General features: G+C 42.0%; 1 protein-coding gene across 3 annotated transcripts in view; it reads left to right on the top strand.

Moving 5' to 3' along the window:
- Positions 1-20,576, top strand: part of SLC24A2 (solute carrier family 24 member 2) — an 83,366-nt gene that overhangs the window by 38,404 nt on the left and 24,386 nt on the right. For 2 of the 3 annotated variants that reach the window (XM_053371816.1, XM_053371814.1), the window contains exons 3-4: positions 8,803-8,832; positions 11,621-11,729. In XM_053371816.1, the coding sequence (XP_053227791.1) occupies positions 8,803-8,832; positions 11,621-11,729 (139 nt within the window). The remainder of the gene's footprint in view (positions 1-8,802; positions 8,833-11,620; positions 11,730-20,576) is intronic. The other variant, XM_053371815.1, reaches the window with a different exon arrangement.

Below are 20,576 nucleotides of genomic sequence, written 5' to 3'. Positions count from 1 at the left end.
TGGTGTAATACTCTTTCTATTTAGGTGAGTTCCAGAGATGTCACTTAATAATGTTGGTTCCAGATAAGATCATCTCTGGTAATAAAACATGGTTTCACATGAATGTGTAGTTCTTAGATGCTGGCAGCACTTAAGCACATGTTTTTAAACCTCCTTGGACACGGGTAGGGGACGTCTTCTCTCAGTCAAGGATGCTTATTAATTTAAACACTTGGGTAGATATTTTCTAAATACTGCCCCTGACTGACTCCACAAATCCCTTTGAAATGGGACAAGAATGTTCTGTCCTCTAAAGAGTACAAATGTCACACACACAAAAATGGATGTGTGTGCCGTCTAGATCTAAATTTCTCTAGACAGAAATACTGTGCCACCATTAACTTGATATATTGGAGAAGTATGCAAAGGGCATTGTAAAATGCTCTGCCTCTTATTTGAACAGCCAAGGTCAACCCAATAGCTTAATAATTTTATTTTGCAGCCTGGTTCTGTTGTTATGTGCTATTCGTCACGCAACAACATCAAAACCTTTCAAGCTCCTTGATGTTGCATTTTGGCTGGTGCATATTTGTGTCAGGCTGAACTACCCCTTTATTACATAGAAGATTTTATGAGTGCTGTTAGCATGGGACCCTGGACCTGAGCACCTGAGCACCTGAGCAAAAAGCCCTATACTCCACAGCAGGTAGCAGGTATTGTACTATTATTGAAATTAGTTATGTTCTATGATTTCTCTATGAGCAGAATTCATCTAAGTTGTAGCAGGGGAGGAATGAGGTCCGTTGCTGCAATGGGATTTCCCTTCAATGCCTCCTTTCATTCCCTAAATCTGCTCTGGAGGGGGCCCACAGTGGGGGCGGGAGCATGGACTTTCCCCCCTGCATGCGTACCCTACTTAGTTCCTATGTTGAATTCCACCATATAAATGGTAAATGAGAAAGCGGTTAATCTCTTAAAGACTCCAGGACAAAATATCTTTGCAAAATGTATTTTCACTAGATCAGTTTTGATGATGTTGTTGTTGTTGTTTAGTCATTTAGTCGCGTCCGACTCTTCGTGATCCCATGGACCAGAGCACGCCAGGCACTCCTGTCTTCCACTGCCTCCTGCAGTTTGGTCAAACTCATGTTGGTAGCTTCGAGAACACTGTCCAACCATCTCGTCCTCTGCCGTCCTGTGCCTTGGCCAAAGGCTTGGTGGAACAGCTCTGTCTTGCAGGCCCTACAGAAAGATATCAAGTCCTGCAGGGCCCTAGTCTCTTGTGACAGAGCGTTCCACCAGATCAGGGCCACAGCCGAAAAAGCCCTGGCTCTGGTTGTGGCCCGGGATCTCCACGATGTTTTGGTTTGAAGACCGTAAGTCCTCCGTGGGACATACCAGGAGAGGCAGTCCCATAGGTACGAGGGTCCTGGGCTGTATAGGGCTTTAAAGGATAAAACCAGCACATTAAACCTGATCCTGTACTCCACCGGGAGCCAGTGCAGCTGGTATAGCACCGGGTGAATGTGATCCCGTGGCGAGGACACCCGCTGGAGTTTCTGGGTCAGTCTCAAGGGCAGCCCCACGTAGAGTGAGTTACAATAATCCAATCTGGAGGTGACCGTTGCGTGGATCACAGTGGCTAGGTCAGGGCAAGAGAGGTAAGGAGGAAACTGCTTAGCTTGGTGGAAATGAAAAAATGCCGCCTTTGTTATAGCTGCAATCTGCGCCTCCATGGAAAGGGAGGTGTTGAGGAAGCAATAAAATATAGATGGGGGAGGGTATTTTTATTCAGGTTCTTCTATCTTTTATCTCCGCTCTTTTCCTTTTTTTGTTTTTTTAAACCAAAGAATGCATATTTAGAACCAGTTCTAAAGCTGGGAAAGTTTGCAGAGGACAAGAGCTATAGCGCAATGGAGAGAGAGGTGAAAGATGAGGTGAGGTCTCGAGTAGAGACATTCTGGATCAGGATAGCAACTGCTGGCCATGGGTCCCCTCTGAACTTGATGCATCACAGTGCTAGGGAAAGTTGTGTTCCACATGTGCTGTAGATCAAGAGAAAGGCAGATGTATGAGATTAGTTTGATTTCGTGCCAAATTCTACTTATCTTTGTGTGTGTGTCTGTGTGCGCAACACAGCTGGATAGCCAGCCATAAAGTACATTTGGCAAGAGTGATTTGGACGTTCTAATCATATTACTTATAAATGTGAGTTTATTGTAGTTCTTTATTAAGTAGATTTTTTTTTCATTTGCTGAATAAACTTGTTCCACTGCCCAGAACTGAAAGTTTTTAATGTCATATCCATATTCCAAGAAATGACTCACCAAAAGGGTGCCAATCTCCTGGTTCCTAATGTTACCCAGATGCTCCTCTATTCTTATTTTGAGCATCCTTGTAGTTTGACTTACATAGATTCTTTTTGCATGGACACTGAATGATGTCTATAGCATTGTTAGTGATTTACTGAATGATTCCAAAGGGTAAACATTGTGTGAGTCATTTCTTGGAATATGGACATGAAATTAGACGATGGATTTTGAAATTAAGCAACAGCCCCTCAAGGCTTGAATGAACTAGTGCGGTTTTTTTGTTTTGTTTTTTTGTCTTCTTTTAGCCTAAATAGCATACTCATTGATTTACATTATATAATTTCCCAAAACATTGTGCATTGCTGAATAATTGTTATTTTTAATGGGGGTTGTTGTTTTTTAGACTGTGTTGTTGTTGTTTAATCGTTTAGTCGTGTCCGACTCTTCGTGACCCCATGGACCAGAGCACGCCAGGCACTCCTGTCTTCCACTGCCTCCTGCAGTTTGGTAAAAGTCATGCTGGTAGCTTCGAGAACACTGTCCAACCATCTCGTCCTCTGTCTTCCCCTTCTCCTTGTGCCCTCCATCTTTCCTAACATTAGGGTCTTTTCCAGGGAGACTTCTATTCTCATGAGGTGGCCAAAGTATTGGAGCCTCAGCTTCAGGATCTGTCCTTCCAGTGAGCACTCAGGGCTGATTTCCTTCAGAATGGATAGGTTTGATCTCCTTGCAGTCCATGGGACTCTCAAGAGTCTCCTCCAGCACCATAATTCAAAAGCATCAATTCTTCGCGATCAGCCTTCTTTATGGTCCAGCTTACGTATCCTTAAATGTAATTTTGGGTGCATGGTGTACACAAGCATATTTGATTCTCTCAATGATTTCAAGCAAGTATACTTAAAATGACAGCAAATATTTCATTTGAAGTGGTACTTGTGGGGAATCATTTATTCATAGCAATTCTTTGAAAAGGGCATCTCAACAACTTTTCCAGTGGAAGAATCACACAGCATGACAAGATAGCAATGCTGTAAAAACTAGCAGGACATTTTATTTTATAAAGAAAATGAGGACTTCTATTGTTGTTGGGTTTTTAAAATATGTGTGTGTGTGGAGAGAGAGAGAGAGAGAGAGAGAGAGAGAGAGATGGATCACAGCCATTTTTATTATTATTTAGTGGCTTCAGCTCTTAATTTTGTCATATTTTGAATAGTAGGAGTGATTTCATCCCAGCCTGGGCTGAACAAAGAAAGAAGTGTGATGCTAACTAGGTTTTTTGGACTCATACCAAAATGCAATGTGCTTTATTTGGCTACCTTAATAGGTTATAATAAGGTTTAAAGATTGTTACTCCCACAAGCCCTTTTGAGCTTATAATATATTTGCTCTTAGAGACTTTAGTCCTTACCTACCAAACACTTGTTCGGACAAGTAAACCTCCTCTATATTTTTTGTCAACTTAGGAGAAACTTTGCTTAGAAGGTTTGCAAAATTGCATGAAATCATATTCCATCTTGTAAGAACAGCTTTGCCCAAATCCTGATTCAGAGAAGTGTGGGAATCAGATCTGGGTGGGAGACCTCAAAGACCTGAGGTGGGATACCATCTGGGACAAGCAACCAGCCACTTAAAACAATGTTGGCTAGAATTAAAAGAGTCCATACTCAAGGTTGAACATAGTTGCCATCTCATCCTAGTAAGGGTGCATTATATGAACTGATCTTCAGCATCATTATGTTGGCAGCGTTATAATATGGAGGCTCTCTAATATTAATGTGGTGGGGTTGTAAAGTTTTTCTGGTAAAGTTTTTGGGGAGATTTCAGAAGTTGTTCCGCACATAACCCCACTAATGTATATTTAGCACATCTCTCATTATATGACAGCAAAGCAATATTGATTATACACGATGGCTCATTGATACTTCTCCTGGCAGCAGTAATATTGGAAGTGGTAAGATACTAGAAGCTGAACACTAGATCTCCATTAGAGGGGTGAATATAATAGAATCTAGAATTTTTGTCTGAAAAGGTTACCTACCGCAGCAGAAGGTTGAGGGGCTTGGTCAAACAATGCAACTTTCTGAAGACTCCATGTCTGTCAAATGTTACTAAAGGATCTGACCTCCCAAGACCACCAACAGATCTCTTTCTGAGGAGATAATTTACCTTGGACATTTTGGTAGCAAAATTAAACACCAAAAAGACTGGGCTTAGAATATACATTCCTTTGAAACTTGTATGAGGAAAATGATTTGGGAAACTTTTTTGTATTTTGGAATGTTAATTGTGCTGTTTGAAACCAAATAAAAATGTGTCCATATATTTGTTCAGCTAGTCAGAATAGGCAGTAATCTTTGTACTACGTTGTTGCATCATCTCCATCCTGTATGAGGCAGGGAGAGAGAGACGTTTGCCCTCCACAACAGGTCAGGTCACCATGTGCCCGTTAACTTAGAATAGCTTGATACCAGAGATGAAGGTTAAGAGACCGTTTTCTCTTTGTGTTTGGAAGATCACAGTCATACAGGTAAAGTGCCAGGAATAATTAGAAGAGACAATGCTTCAGTCCCCAGTAGGTGCTGAACGCTTTATCTGTAATGAAGAACTTGCTGTTCAGGTTTTGTGCTGTTTTGTTCTGATTAACTGGCAAGCGAGTTGCCCATATTGTGCATTCTCATGGTAGCGGCAATGCTGTCTTTCTGAATAATCGTCACAAGGATGTAATATGAGTTAGTACTGTGTTAGACAGTACTAAAGATCGTGTTCAACAAGTCAGGTTGCACCCTTGCTGCATAATTTATTTGACTTCTATACTGATTGTCTCGCCTCTGTTTGGGGGCAATTCTTACACGTCCAACATCTCAGTCCCAAATCTGTTTACTTGGAGCTATTTGTCCCACTGATTCTCAGTAAATCTGCTTAGGAACTCGAGAGACCCTGCAGCTACAATCCTACACATACACACAACTTATATTTAATGATTTTATGCTTTGCTGTTGTTTCCCACTCTGAAAATACTTTGGAATACTGTGCCAATAACTCTTTTTTGAAAAGAAATGTGTGTGTGTGTTGGAGGGAATCATAGCACTATGGCAATAGTTCTGCCAGCACAAGCTTTTCAGCTTGCCAGGTAGAACTGTCCCCCTTTGCACTAACAGACATCCCGCTCTGGGGTGGGAAGAAGAGTGCAGAAAGCCCCATTGCACTAACAGACATCCCGCTCTTGGTCTCTGATGATGATGATGATGATGATGATAGCACAGCTCTGTTTGCCGCTGCCATCTCGTACCAAATCCAAATACTGTATAGGTCTGAAAAGTATTACGTACAGAGAAAATCACTCCTCCTTCACTGAGCACAGGTGTCAATCATCATGTAGTCAAAATGGCACCACCTGCACATAAGAAGAAGGTGTTAGGAGGCTCAGAAGAACCCCAAGATTTGCAGTAATGCAAAAAAAGAAATCTTTAGGAACACCTTCCTCCCAAACAGCTCATTGAGGACTCAGTGGGCACAGAATGCTGCCTGGAAGGAAAAATGGAAAACCAGGAATTGAACATCATGGAAAATGGCATGGCTGAGAGGAACAGGGACATCTTGGGCAGATTCCATTGGCTTCTCCTGTTTTCAGATTTCAGGGGGTGGGAGATGATCCTTACGTAAGACAAAACAGCTCCATCCACACACAAGAGAGGAGGTACTGTGAGGTTTGGGTGAACCCAGAGATTTGCAGAAGTACAAGGAATCTTGGGGGGTGGGGTGGATATCTAATGGGGAGGAACCCGAAACAATCCATTGGGGACTGAGCAGGATCAGCAGCCCTGAAGTGCTGAATCACTTGGAAATGCAAACAGAGCAAGGAATGGAGTGGAATGGGCTGACTGGTAAGGAGAGTTGTGATGGGGCAGGAGAGGCTAGCTGAAAGAACAAGGAGGAAGCCCAGAGAAAGTGGAAGGTAGGCACTCATACCTTGGTCTTTTCCATTATTGTCCTCTGTCTCCTTCCCTTTACTCCTTTTGGAGAAATTAGGAGAAATCTGCTTCCAGGGCAGATAGATATAGATATATAGATATAGATATTTCCCAGTAGTGATGTATGGAAGTGAAAGCTGAACCATAAAGAAGGCTGAGCGCCGAAGAAATGATGCTTTTGAATTATGGTGCTGGAGGAGACTCTTGAGAGTCCTATGGACTGCAAGAAGATCAAACCTCTCCATTCTGAAGAAAATCAGCCCTGAGTGCTCACTAGAAGGACAGATCGTGAAGCTGAGGCTCCAATACTTTGACCACCTCTTGAGAAGAGAAGACTCCCTGGAAAAGACCCTGGTGTTAGGAAAGATGGAGGGCACAATGAGAAGGGGACGACAGAGGACGAGATGTTTGGACAGTGTTCTCTAAGCTACCAACATGAGTTTGACCAAACTGCGGGAGGCAGTGGAAGGCGTGCTCTGGTCCATGGGGTCACGAAGAGTCAGACATGACTAAATGACTATACAACAACAACAATAGTTGGGTAGTGGGTTGAAGTCATCAACACTTGATTGGAGCCCAGGAAGCTGTAGGACAAAAGCACCACTTACAGTAGCGATTTGGAAGGATGGTAAATTGTATCTGCAGATAAGCTTGTGAAGAAAATAACCTGTGCTTCTATAACAGAAGAACCCTTTTCCATTTTGACCCCAGTTGACTTTTCCTTGGTGTAATAAGTTAAAAAAAGAGGAAGGGGAAGTTTTCTCATCTAGCCTACCACATCGTCTACCACAATTTACATGTAGCTTCTATGGGGCTTTAAGCAAAGTCTTCCTTAGGTTGGAGACCTTAGTCCTGCTATCTAGACATCTAAACTCTTCATCTAGAGCAGGCATGGCTCTCCAGCAGTTTTGGGACTACAACTCCCATCATCCCTAGCTAACAGGACCAGGGGTCAGGGATGATGGGAATTGTAGTCCCAAAACAGTTGGAGGACCAAGTTTGGCCAGGCCTGATCTAGAGTTTCTGCAGATTGAAGTTGGAACTCTGTTGTGCCCTCTACTGCTGAACTGTGGAACCTCCCATAATTGATTTCTTTTTAGCCCACATCCCAACAATTCCCTAAATATCAGAGTTCATTCTTCAAAAAAACTGGATCAAAGTGAATATAGGAAAGTTCAGCTTGCTTTTTATCTTCTGCCAGTGGTTCTCCTTCTGAGGTCAACTACAAACGAGCTGTATCTATTGGCCTGAGATGGAAATTCTGTTTTATAAATTGTGGGTTCTCTTACTTTATATCATGTGTATTATTGCATAGTACGTTCAGTGTACAGCACACTCTGCAATGTTTTGCATCACTAAAACTTACAAATTGGGTCGTGGCTGGCTTCCCTAATAGCTTGTGGCTTGAAATACCAGGAATGTGCTTATTAAAGTATCTTTGAACAGTTCGGGCATCTCTGGAGCAGGGCCAGCCATGGACATTTTGCCACCAGAGGCAAACCAGAAATTGCTGCCCGGTTTCCTCCTCCTACTCTGTGCACCCAACATGCATTAGATGTCAATCAGGCAAAGGCCTGGTTAAAGAGGAACTTTTTCGATCTATTATCATTTATTATAAAAGGTAAAGGGACCCCTGACCATTAGGTCCAGTTGTGGCCGACTCTGGGGTTGCGGCGCTCATCTCGCTTTATTGGCCGAGGGAGCCGGCGTACAGCTTCCAGGTCATGTGGCCAGCATGACTAAGCCGCTTCCGGCAAACCAGAGCAGCGCACAGAAATGCCGTTTACCTTCCCGCCGGAGCGGTTCCTATTTATCTACTTGCACTTTGACGTGCTTTCGAACTGCTGGGTTGGCAGGAGCAGGGACCGAGCAACAGGAGCTCACCCCGTCGCGGGGATTCGAACCGCCGACCTTCTGATCGGCAAGTCCTAGGCTCTGTGGTTTAACCCACAGCACCACTCGCGTCCCATTATTTATTTATTATACTTTTCCTGTAAAGGCCAAGCTAGATGTGAGGGGACATGGAATTAATTGTGTAGATACAGTTATGTGCACTTAAATAAATTTGTAAATAACATCCATGGGAATCCTGCAAGTTGTTGGGGATTGGGATGTGGGACTGGTTTCCACTGTCCAAACCATTACTTCTCTGAAGAGAGTTACATTTTAAGGGAAGTCCTCATTGGTCCTAAATATCAATTTACAGGTATAGTAGGTATGTAGTCTCTGTTTCAAAATGTCAAGGCAATCATCCTTATTTCTTCAAGCCATTCTTCTTACAGCAGGATTACTCTGAGGTGCTTTATTTACATAGATGAATGATTCAGATGCATATGTGTCTAGAATAAATGTCTAGAGTTGCATGACACTGAGATGTGACTCTTTTCTAGAGAATGTATGTTAGCATTTCTAGGGAGAGAGAGAAATTATTGTGCTGTCTTGACACTTTGTTTAACACTTTCTTTTGAAAACATTGGCATGCTTTACCATCCATTTTACTCTTTTGTTTTGTCTTTTCTTTTTCCTTTCCACTCATGCAGTCAAATGCCGGGGATGACCAGACACTAACGGTAGGCAGTAGCAAGTGTCTTTTTATATCTAGTCATTTTGATTCTAAAATGCATAGTCAGTTTTTTTATTATATATGTGATGATATAATTGTAAAACTTAGAATTCTAGTGCTAAAACTATTTCTGGGATTTTACTTTTCCATTTCATTTGCATTTTATTGGAAGATGGATGCATATACAGAGGGACTGCATCCAACTAAGTTTTATTCACAGTTGGCCTGTTGAAATGAATGATCCTTAGTTAGGCATGCTCATTAATTTCAATAGGTCCACTGTCAAGTATGACTTAAGACTGGATACAAGTCAGAGTCTGCCATTTTTCCTTGGACTTTGTCACCAAGCCACATACAGTCATACCTCGAGTTACAGACACTTCAAGTTGCGTTTTCTTGGGTTACGGACCACCGAAACCCGGCAGTACTGAAACGGGTTACTTCCGGGTTTCGGCGGTCGCACATGTGCAGAAGTGCTAAATCGCGCTTTGCGCATGCGCAGAAGCGCTGTATCGCAACCCGCGCAGGTGCACCGCTGCGGGTTGCGAACGCTTCGAGTTGCGAACGTGCATCCCGCATGGATCACATTCGCAACCCGGGTGTCCACTGTCTACAATTAGTTTATTGCCCCTCTACTTGCCGTTTTGCAGCCCACAAGAAACTGAGGTGTAGAAGCTGTCTGGCCCAGTTTAGGTGAAGAATTTCACTTTCATTGCTTAACTGGCAGCCAAGGACACATTTCCCTTTCCTTTGATAGCTAAGGTAAAGGTAATGAGACCCCTGACCATTAGGTCCAGTCGTGACCGACTCTGGGGTTGGGGCGCTCATCTTGCTTTATTGGCTGAGGGAGCCAGCGTACAGCTTCTGTGGCCAGCATGACTAAGCTGCTTCTGGCGAAACCAGAGCAGCACACAGAAACACCGTTTACCTTCCCGCTGGAGCGGTACCTATTTATCTACTTGCACTTTGACGTGCTTTCGAACTGCTAGGTTGGCAGGAGCAGGGACCGAGCAACGGGAGCTCACCCCGTCGCGGGGATTCAAACCGCCAACCTTCTGATCGGCAAGTCCTAGGCTCTGTGGTTTAGACCACAGTGCCACCCACGTCCCACCTTTGATAGCTAACTCTCTTCAAATGCCTGTTCTTTCATTCGTGTCACCTCAATAGATACGGTTTTGTGAATGTGTTTGCCCAGGTCATGCGTAGCTCCCCTCTCAGGGCTCGTGTGCTTAACCAAACCCCCCTGGTTATAAAAGAATGGCCCTGCAAGTAATTTTTTTCTTTTCCACCAACTGCGCATACATCTTACAGTCATATATATTTCCAGAGTTATAATTCCACCTACAAAACTACAGTGAGTCAGAAGAATGAATTGCATATGAATATGGAAATCATGTTAAGAACTTCATTGCTTTTCCATAGGTCTGGTTCACATGTCGCTTAAAAAGCAGGGGTCGGCAAAGGTTTTGTGGCTTGGGCCAGAGTGCGCACGCATGCACAAATGCTATTTCCAGCGCTCCTTCCGGTGCGGAGGAGGCTTGCCCTGTTCTGGGAAGTTTTTAATGTGTGATATTTTAGTATTTTTTGGTTTCTATGGAAGCCGCCCAGAGTGGCTGGGGAAACCCAGCCAGATGGGCGGGGTACAAATAATTTATTATTATTATTATTATTATTATTATTATTATTATTATTATTCCCATTGGCTGCAGGAGCTTCCTGCAGCCAATGGGAAGCCGGCCAGCGTCGCAGAAGGCGGTCCCCGCTCTGCTCTGCGCCAGTTTAGCATGGCACACGGGAGCCGACTAAGCAGGCGGCGAGGGTCCCCTAGCGGGCAGTGTGGGTCCATGGGCCTTAGGTTGCCAACCCCTGCTTTAAAGCACGGTTGAAATAAAACTACCACACTGTTCAAAAGTTCCTGTTTTCTTTCTTTTGCTGCACCAAAAAGCAATCAAACCAGACTGGCCATAGTACACATGTCTCTTCAAGTGTCCCATTTTCTAGGGGCAATCTCAGAATTTCAGAAGCCGTCCCAATTTCTGATTTGATCCTGGAATGTCCTGGTTGTCCTTTTTTTACTCCCCTCCACAAATGCCCACTCCTGCCACAAACCAGTAAGTAAAGGGGAAGAGTTACCTTAGTAGATGCCTGGTCTTGTTTTTAGACCAATTTGGAGCCTTCATTTTGCTCAGTATTTCTGCTGTGGGCTGGAAGAGGCCCCTTCTTCCTTGGCCACAACTAACTTGTCATTTGCTCTTAAGATACTGGTGTTTATGAGGCTTATATAATGTGACCCAGGGACTGAAAACCTAGCTTTATGTGAAGTATTTAAGACTATATTATCTTATTTTTTATTTAAAAAAATGATATTTACTAAGTTTTCCATTGTAACCATCCAATAAAAACCACATTAAAACATTCCAAATTATAATACAATTTAAAAAGCCAAACAACTATGCCAAATTATATATCTTTGGGTGACTTCCCATGCTCTGAAGTTCAGGGAGTGATGATCTAACGTTGCACTGCATTCCTTTATTAGTCCAAATAGTCCTGATAAACATTTCCGATATTGATCCTTCGTTTATTTTTAACAGCCTCTGAATTCGTTTAGCAAGCGGGTTAGTCCTGACTGTACGACCTTATTGTGTTATCCAATTATTTTCCTAAAATATTTAAAAAATAACAATACCTGCTTTATATACATAGTAGGGAGGAGTCACAGTGTTGTAGTACATGAAGTAAATTTACTTTCCAAACAGGATTTAAATAGTTTTTTCCCCTCTTTCCCCCTTTAGACTAAGCCCCGTCTGCAGCGTGGTGGGAGCTCTGCATCTCTGCACAACAGTCTAATGAGGAACAGCATTTTCCAGCTTATGATTCACACTCTTGACCCACTTGCTGAAGGTATCGCTTCAATGTGTTTTATTTTTTCTGTTGCTTTTCTTTCCCTCTTGTTAATTTTATTTAACATTGCCTTCGGCAGCTAATGCTTCTTTTCTCCTCTTCACTTCCGGCGCAGTTGACAAAATGGGTGCTTTCTTTTCATCCCAGTAGGGGGCTTCCACAAGTGCAAAAACCTCCCATGCACAAACATTGGTTTAAAATCAGCCTTTAAATCAAGGTCCTGCTGAAACAATTCCTCTCCCTTCAGATAAAATAGACAAATGTAGACACAGCCCTGTTTGTGTGTTTTGTGTGTATGCAGCTCTGTGTGTGTGTGTGTGTGTGTGTGTGTGTGTGTGTTCTTAAGTCTTGGATTTAGCTTTTTATACATATTATGTCTATCGAAATAACGCTTGCATTTGCAAGGCTAGAATTTCTCCAGAAATAAGTAATCGTACATTAGCAAACTATGAGAATGTTCTCATCATTTGCTTACTCTAGTGATTGCAAAATTTAAATTGCTCTGTAATAGAAGCACAAGGAATTTGGGTTTCACTTGAAAACTGTTTAATTACATTTTTTTTTAAAAAAAGTGAATACTCCACATCTCTTTGAAACGAAGATTTTGGGTTTTTTTGTCATTTTTAACCAAATGTTCACCAGTCTTAAAGGAAAAGCTGCTACTCTTTCATTCCTTATGTTCTAAGCATTACCAAGTCTCCACTCAGACAAGTACATGTGCTTGAAAATGTTGTCAGAAGCGATTGGGACTCTCTTGACTGTATAAAGCTTTGCAACTGCTCAGTTGAAATTAACTTTGCCAGTAATAATCTGTCTGGACTGTGAAGGTTAGCTTTTAAAAAACAAATAAGATTCATAACTTCTGTCATCTTACTAAAAGAAGCAAACAAACCCCAAGACACCCAACCAAATTATATAATTTGTCTCCTTTTATATTTCTTTGTTTTCTCCTTCAAAGCATAGCTCTGCATCTGTCTTGCATCATCTGCCCTAAGCAGCTGCTGTGTAGCCTTTCAGAACCATTTTTTAAAAACATAACACAGTGTTGAAGGAGGTTTACCGTATTTTTTGCTCTATAAGACTCATTTTTCCCCTCCTAAAAAGTAAGGGGGAATGTGTGTGCGTCTTATGGAGCGAATGCAGGCTGCGCAGCTATCCCAGAAGCCAGAACAGCAAGAGGGATCGCTGCGGGATCGCTGCGTTCCTCCCGCTGCCCTGAAGAGGCTTTGTGTTGCTTTCGCTGAAGCCAGAACAGCAAGAGGGATTGCTGCTTTCACTGAGCAGCGATCCCTCTTGCTGTTCTGGCTTCTGAGATTCAGAATATTTTTTTTCTTGTTTTCCTTCTCCAAAAACTAGGTGCGTCTTGTGGTCTGGTGCGTCTTATAGAGTGAAAAATACGGGTACTTCTCCTCTCCTGTAACAAAAGTATTTAGATGGATATTCCAGAAATCCAGTATCAGCACTCATTTGTTGGTGGGCCATGACCAACAACTAGCTTATGCCTTACCCTAAATTTCCACCTGCAAAAGCACCTCCATCTTCTTAAAGTCTTCTTAAAAGGTCGAGCAAGAAAGCAGGAAGATCAGGCAGGAGGGAGACAAGAGAAGGGGAAAGCTGGATCAAAATTAATATTCAGTCTGCATTATAAGCCAAGAACAGAAATGTGTGTATTCAGAAATTGGGTCTGATCTTGAAATATTAGTTTAGCAAAACTATAAATCCTCCAGGTGATGCGGTCATCTAGTTGTGAGATGATGACGATGACAATTGTGATTAAAGTTACCAAGGCGCTGCATAAAGATTTATTTTTTTTAAAGTACAGTTCCTTCCCACAAGCTTATGGTCTAGTAGATACGATACAAAAGGGGAAAGGGGTTGAGAGTTGAAAGAGGGGGAGCAAACTGGTACCGCTAATTTTTCCCCCAAAAATTGTTTTATTCATTTTATAGCACAAATGAACAAAAAAAAAACCAAAAAAGCAAACAATACAAACAAATTCTTATCTTATCCTTATTTTTTCTAAACATTGTTGGGTGAACTTCCCCAAGTCCGCCCTATCTGATTTTCATTTTAACTCAGCAGATTACATATATCATAATTTGTAACCATTTTTTTATCACATTTGCTTTTCCCATAAAAATCTTCATATTTTATCCCTTACAAATAATACTATTTTAAAATAAATTATCTTCTACTTCTAACCCTACAGCCCATATCCACTTCCAAAGCTATTCTAAGATTTAAATATTAACATATTTTTTCAAATAGTCTTTAAACTTCTTCCAGTCTTCTTCCACCACCTCTTCTCTCTGGTCTCAGAGTCTCCCAGTCAGTTCGGCAAGTTCCATATAGTCCAGTGGTCCCGCTAATGTTATACGTGTTGAACCATCAGGTGGGATGGCCACTGAGGGAGATGGTTTGGGGAGAGCCACTGCTTTTTCATCTATTGTACTAATAATAGCATTAACTTAGGACATTTATTAAGGATTAAAGTATTCCTCGGGCCATTAAGTTATCCTGGGTAATTGTTTGTCTTCTGGGAATCTAAAGAATTCATAAAGTGCTTTAGAGTGTTCAAAACGCTTCGCATACATTAAATTGTACAAAAAAGGGAGGCACGTTTATCTCCATATTACAGATACAGAGAGAGGGACTGAGAGATAATGGCTTGCTTAAGAAAATGAGCTTTATTTGTATCTGTCTCACCCTTCACTACTGCATTTACAGGCTGCTGACATCTTATGACTATAAACAAACATAATAAAATTATGACAATAGATAAAAACTACAACAGTAAACCACCAAACATTAAAACTAGGAATTTCCTGATTTGTAGCTCATTTTCATGCAGCAGAAGTCTATGCCTGTTTACGCAAAACTAAGTCCCACAGTGCTCAACGGAACTTACATCCAGGAAAAGCGTGTAAAAAAAAATTGTGTCCTTAGCTACTATGCCACATCAGGACATCACTTGATTCTTAAGGCCTTTTAATCCACTGGCATTATTTAAACTTTGCAAGAAATTTGCAGAATAAGTTATCACATCTTAAAGCATTTTTTTTTAATTTGTAAAAAGGACCATATAAATATTTGAATACTTAAGTATACTTTCACCCCATTCCGTCTTATTCCCCAAACTTACAAATGTGTACAGGTAACTTTAATCTTACGCTTATTTTACTTATACAGTTGCAATTTTGTGCAGGTGAGCAGAGGAAACCCAGTCTCCATTTATTTGTTTCCCCACAGGCAACTGCACCAAGCTCCTATTGCAGCACCCCAGATGTCAGGCTTTGGCAGGTGTCCTAGAGAGCCAGTGTGGTGTAGTGGTTAAGAGCGGTGGACTCGTAATCTGGTGAACCAGGTTCGCTTCCCCGCTCCTCCACATGCAGCTGCTGGGTGACCTTGGGCCAGTCACACTTCTTTGAAGTCTCTCAGCCCCACTCACCTCACAGAGTGCTTGTTGTAGGGGAGGAAGGGAAAGGAGATTGTTAGCCGCTTTGAGACTCCTTAGGGTAGTGATAAAGCGGGGTATCAAATCCAAACTCTTCTTCTTCTTCTTCTTCTTCTTCTTCTTCTTCTTCTTCTTCTTCGAGCCCACTGGCCTCTGTCCCCAAGCTGGGCAGGTGCTTACTAGCCTTTGGGAAGGAGGAGGGAGGACTCAAGGACTCTGCCAGAGTCCTCACACCTGCTTCCCAAAGCCAGGCAAGCACTTACTGAATTTTGTTAAGGCGGCAGGAGGGCTTCGAGACCTTGTCAGAGTGGAGTGTTTTTTCAACTTTCAAATTCCAAAAATGTGGGGTGCTAAAATGTTGTAACATTGCCACTTCCAGGGAGGAAAGGTGGCGGACTAGTCATGGACTGCTGACCCTCCTGTCGGCAGAGATAATTATGTTGTGATTGAGATAACCAAGGTATGAAGCTTGCTTACCAAAACTCCCTTTTGAGGTAAGGGAGTTAAGCAATGAGTATCACATGCTCAGAAGAAGATGTTCATCATGCCAGAGACAGAAGCTTTCGGGAGTGGAGGATCATCTAGAGAGAGGAACAGTCATTGGGCCCATGCACCGCATAATAGCCCTTAAATTAGGCCATCGGGTCAGCAAAACCTCCTTCTTTTCGCTACTACTAAGATTGGAAGTAAATATGAGTTTTATTTTCTGTCTGCCAGTTAATTAGCACCCAGAAAGGAAGCGGGCTGCGGGGGGTGGGGCGGCGGCAGTGGCAAAAAAAACACTAATTAACAGGCTAGAAAATAAATCAAAAATCTTAAATTAATTACTATCAACTTTGAAAGAATACAGCTTATATCTGCTTTCAATCTTCACTTTGTATTGCTTGTAAATCTCCATCTTGTATGTTCTGTGTTGGCTACGGAAACGAATCTGAAAAGGAATGTTTAAGAAGACACAAGTTCCTGGAAAAGGAGATTGCCAAGGGGGAGATTAATAGGACCCAGTATGGGAAAGGCACTGCTGACTGCTTCACCAATAGTTTATATCATATGATGGCTGCTGGACGAACAGCTGACAGTTAAGAGCTGAGATGCGTAGAACGTTAAGAGAGACTGGATGAGAGATGCTTCAGACTAAGAATGCACAAGACCTGTGGGAAAAGATGTGCTTCTATATCTGCCTGAACATGTTCAAACTTCGAGTGAATATTGTTAATAATCAGTAATAATAAATGTATGGCAAGAATATACTCCTAAACACGATATTTTAAAAAGCTGTACAATCCAAAATGCATTTCGTTTTTTAAAGAATCAATATGCCACTGCTTTTTCACCTATTATGCTAATAATGACATTAACCTAGGGCACTTATTAAGTATTCCCCAGACCATTATCCTGGGTAATTGTTTGTCTTCTGAGAATCTGAAGCATCCATAAAGCTTGGTTTGTTTTCCAACTGCTCGTGCCTCATACCTCTGTAACTTGGCGAGAAACCGGGAAGGAGTGGCTGAATGACTCGTGGTTAAGCAAGCCTGGTGGGTTTGGACATAACGCCAAACCATAGTTGAAAGAAACCACAGGCGAAACAAACCATAGCTTACTTACTCAGGGGCTGATTCTGCTTAATGTATTTGCAGAAATTCTGAGGTATCAGAATTTGAAACAAAGTGACTAATAATCCTAGACTAGTGAATCTGTTTAGGCTTAGATTGCAGACACATGATAACACACCCTTCAGATCCCTAGCTGTGCCAATATGTTGTGCACTTATGGCCTTGATTTCTTCTTTCCTACTCTTGCGTTTGCTAGCGTGTGCCTTCCTTCCTTTCTATTAGTATCTTTTCTGTCAATGGGAAAATCTGATTACAAAATACTGGGTATCTGATATCCCATACGTGTTCATTTTCATTCTTTGATTTGAGGCATGTTGTGCAATGACCCCTCTCCCTTCCGTCCTTCCAAAAGCCACTTCAGATCGCAATATGTAATCCTTTGCATTCCTCCCCGCCCCCAGTTAATTTATGATACTTATTTCATTTCTCCTAGTCTCTTTCTTTTAATAAATTCATTCCCTGAACACCTCCTCTTCTTTCCTCCTCCTTGATTGTTATATCCATCTGAGATCGTCCTGGTACCTTCCTCAAACTTCCACTTGGCAGGCACTATTACAGTGGTACCTCAGGTGACATACACTTCAAGTTACATACGCTTCAGGTTACAGACTCCGCTAACCCAGAAATAGTGCTTCAGGCTAAGAACTTTGCTTCAGGATGAGAACAGAAATCGTGAGGCTGCAGCAGGAGGCCCCATTAGCTAAAGTGGTGCTTCAGGTTAAGAGCAGTTTCAGGTTAAGTACGGACCTCCAGAACGAATTAGGTACTTAACCCAAGGTACCACTGTATTTTCCTTAAATGAGAAATGTTAAGGATAAACTCTCTTTCCAGGATCCCAAAGAATGTCAGCTTAAGATAATGATTGTGGCTGCACCTCAAACCGCTGCTGCTCCCATTCAGAAGGAAGTGGGAAGAGTTGTTATGTCAGGGGTCGAAAACCTAAGGCCTGTGGGCCACAAGTTTTACCAGCCCACGAGCCCTCCACGAACTGAGCCACCCGCTTGGCGCATCACTGTGCTAAACCGATGCAGCACAGCACAGGGACTCGCTTTCGCAGCGCCCAAAATCGCGTCTGTGCAGACACAGATGCTGGAAATCGCAGGCGCTTTCACTCATGTGCACCCGCGACCTGGCCCACAGAGGGGTGAACCAGCCCAGGCAAAGTAAGCCTTGCTGACCCCTGTGTTTGTAGTCCTTCATACAGCTTTTAGACCAGGGGTCAGCAAGGTTTACCTCGCCTGTGCCGGTTCACCCCAGCAGAGATCCCTCCGTGGGCTGGATCGCGCATGTTTTGGCATCTGAGAATCCGCAGATGTTATTTCCGGCAAGTCCCTGCACTGTGCTGTGCCAATTTAGCGCAGCACGCAGATACTCGCTGAGTGGGTGGCTCGGTTTGGGGGCCAGTTAAACGACTCCCGTGGGCCACTTGTGGCCGATGGACCTTAGATTGCCTACCCCTGTTTTAGACAGAGCCATGTGTTATGAATGCTCCTCCTTTCAACCCCACTCTGAATGCCATACGTATGTCAGAATAAATAAAAAAAAATCCTTCCAGTAGCACCTTAAAGACCAACTAAGTTAGTTCTTGGTATGAGCTTTTGTGTGCATGCACACTTCTTCAGATACATGCACACTTCTTCAGATACATGCACACTTCTTCAGATACATGCACACTTCTTCAGATACGTATCTGAAGAAGTGTGCATGCAGACGAAAGCTCATACCAAGAACTAACTTAGTTGGTCTTTAAGGTGCTACTGGAAGGGAAAAAAATTTTTTTGTTTTGACTATGGCAGACCAACACGGCTACCTTTCTGTATGTCAGAATGCAATTGTGCTTAGAAATTCATGATATATTTGAAAGACAATTGTAATCAATTGACATTGCTTGTAGGGTTACAAGAAGTTTTGTAAGGAGAACTATATGAATTATTGCGAAAGAGGACTAAGAAGGAGTTTATTTAGGATTTGGATTTCATAGCAATAACTATAATAATAAAATGCAAAATTAGAAAGGAACCATCAGTTGAGGTTGATGGAAGTCCTAGGCTGTGATAACCAAAGTTTGTTACTGCTGTTTAAAATGGGATGTTATGTTTGGAAAACGTAAAAAACAATAAAAATTATATTAAAACAAAACAAAACAGAATGCAATTGTGCTGGCATGCATTATGAATGCCAGTAGAAAAGTGAGCCATTTATTTGTTCTTGTAATAATAATAATAATAATAATTATTATTATTATTATTATTATTTATTATTTCTACCCCGCCCATCTGGCTGGGTTTCCTGAGCCACTCTGGGCGGCTTTCAACAGAACATTAAAAACAGAATAAAAACTTCAAACATAAAAAACTTCCTTAAACAGTGCTGCCTTCAGATGTCTTCTAAAAGTCATATAGTTGTTCATCTGTTTGACATCTGATGGGAGGGTGTTCCACAGGGCAGGGGCCACCACCGAGAAGGCCCTCTGCCTGGTTCCCTGTAAATTCGCTTCTTGCAGGGAGGGAACCGCCCCAAGACCCTCAGAGCTGGACCTCAGTGCCTGGGCTGAACTATGGGTTGGAGACAAATACACCAGTCCTCCTAAGATGATGAATTGTGTAAGATGGTTGGGAACCTGTTGCGGGAATGTAATTGATATTGCCTGTGTCAATCACTTATGACAAGAGAATCACCCAACCTCCATGACCACAAAATGTTAAGAGCTGATTTTTTAATTCTTCAAAAATCTAAAATATAGAATTTGAGCATGAAGTCCGCTGCTTTTCTTCGTCAACTTTTAAAAACTTGAAAGACCTGACCTGAATGCAAAACTGCCTCGTTCTTCTCAAGGACCCTTTTAATTATGTTTTTGCTCTGTCCCTTTCCTGCTGCAAATATCGTGGGTTAGGGAGTTATGTGAAAATGGTTTTCTCATTAGGGAAGCCTTCTGAAGCAAGTCCTGTTTAACCGTTGTCGTGGCACTGTTACTTTTTCATGCCTACCTGGCAGATAGAACCACGCGGTGTGTTTAGGGCATTCAGGAATCTTAGGCAAGTCAACTGAAAAATCACATTTCCCTAAAAACTCAACAACTTCCTGGTTTTTTACTTTTTGAAGTAAATGCCACGTAACTGTAAGTTCTGAACAGTGGCACAGAAAGCAAGAGACTGTCATTCTTAAATTGACTATACATTTTAGCCAGTACAGGGATGCACAGGTAAGATACATTTCATATTTATCAGGAAACCAAATCCTCTACTTATTAGCAATTAAGATTGGAAAATCGTCACTGTTATCTTAGATCTAAACGTAAGAGAGAGATCAAGTGTTATGGAAACGTGACTGAGCCCAGACCGTTTTTAGAAGAGAACATGCAATCGAAAGAGTTGCCTAAAGAGCGAAATAATGGACCGTTGCTGCTATAATTACTTTCTAAGTGCTTCCATTAAAGCAGGGAGAATAACATCTGAAATTCTATTATTAGGTCTCTGCAAAGCTTCAGTTTTGGTAGTCGGTGATAAATGCTCAGAAATGGAATTACCGAAGGAGGACTAGAACATAATGATGGGGGGGGAATCACAGTGTTTCTAAAGAATTTGCCTTAATTTGTCATTATTTTGCTCCCCTACTTATCTCATGAATAATTTAAAAAGTCATTTTGAACAATTAACTCACCCCCAGGTATTAAAATGAGCTGATATTTCCAGTTCAGAGTGGAACTTTCCCTTTGAACTTGGAGAGTTCCAACACTGTTTCCACCATTGATTTGCATCTTATATAATCTTAGCTTTACTG

The sequence above is a fragment of the Podarcis raffonei genome, chromosome 17 (genome assembly GCF_027172205.1).
Source record: "Podarcis raffonei isolate rPodRaf1 chromosome 17, rPodRaf1.pri, whole genome shotgun sequence".
NCBI classification, from domain to species: Eukaryota; Metazoa; Chordata; class Lepidosauria; order Squamata; family Lacertidae; genus Podarcis; species Podarcis raffonei.
Note: the sequence above shows the minus strand (reverse complement) of the source record. Positions and strands in the feature narration are given on the sequence as shown.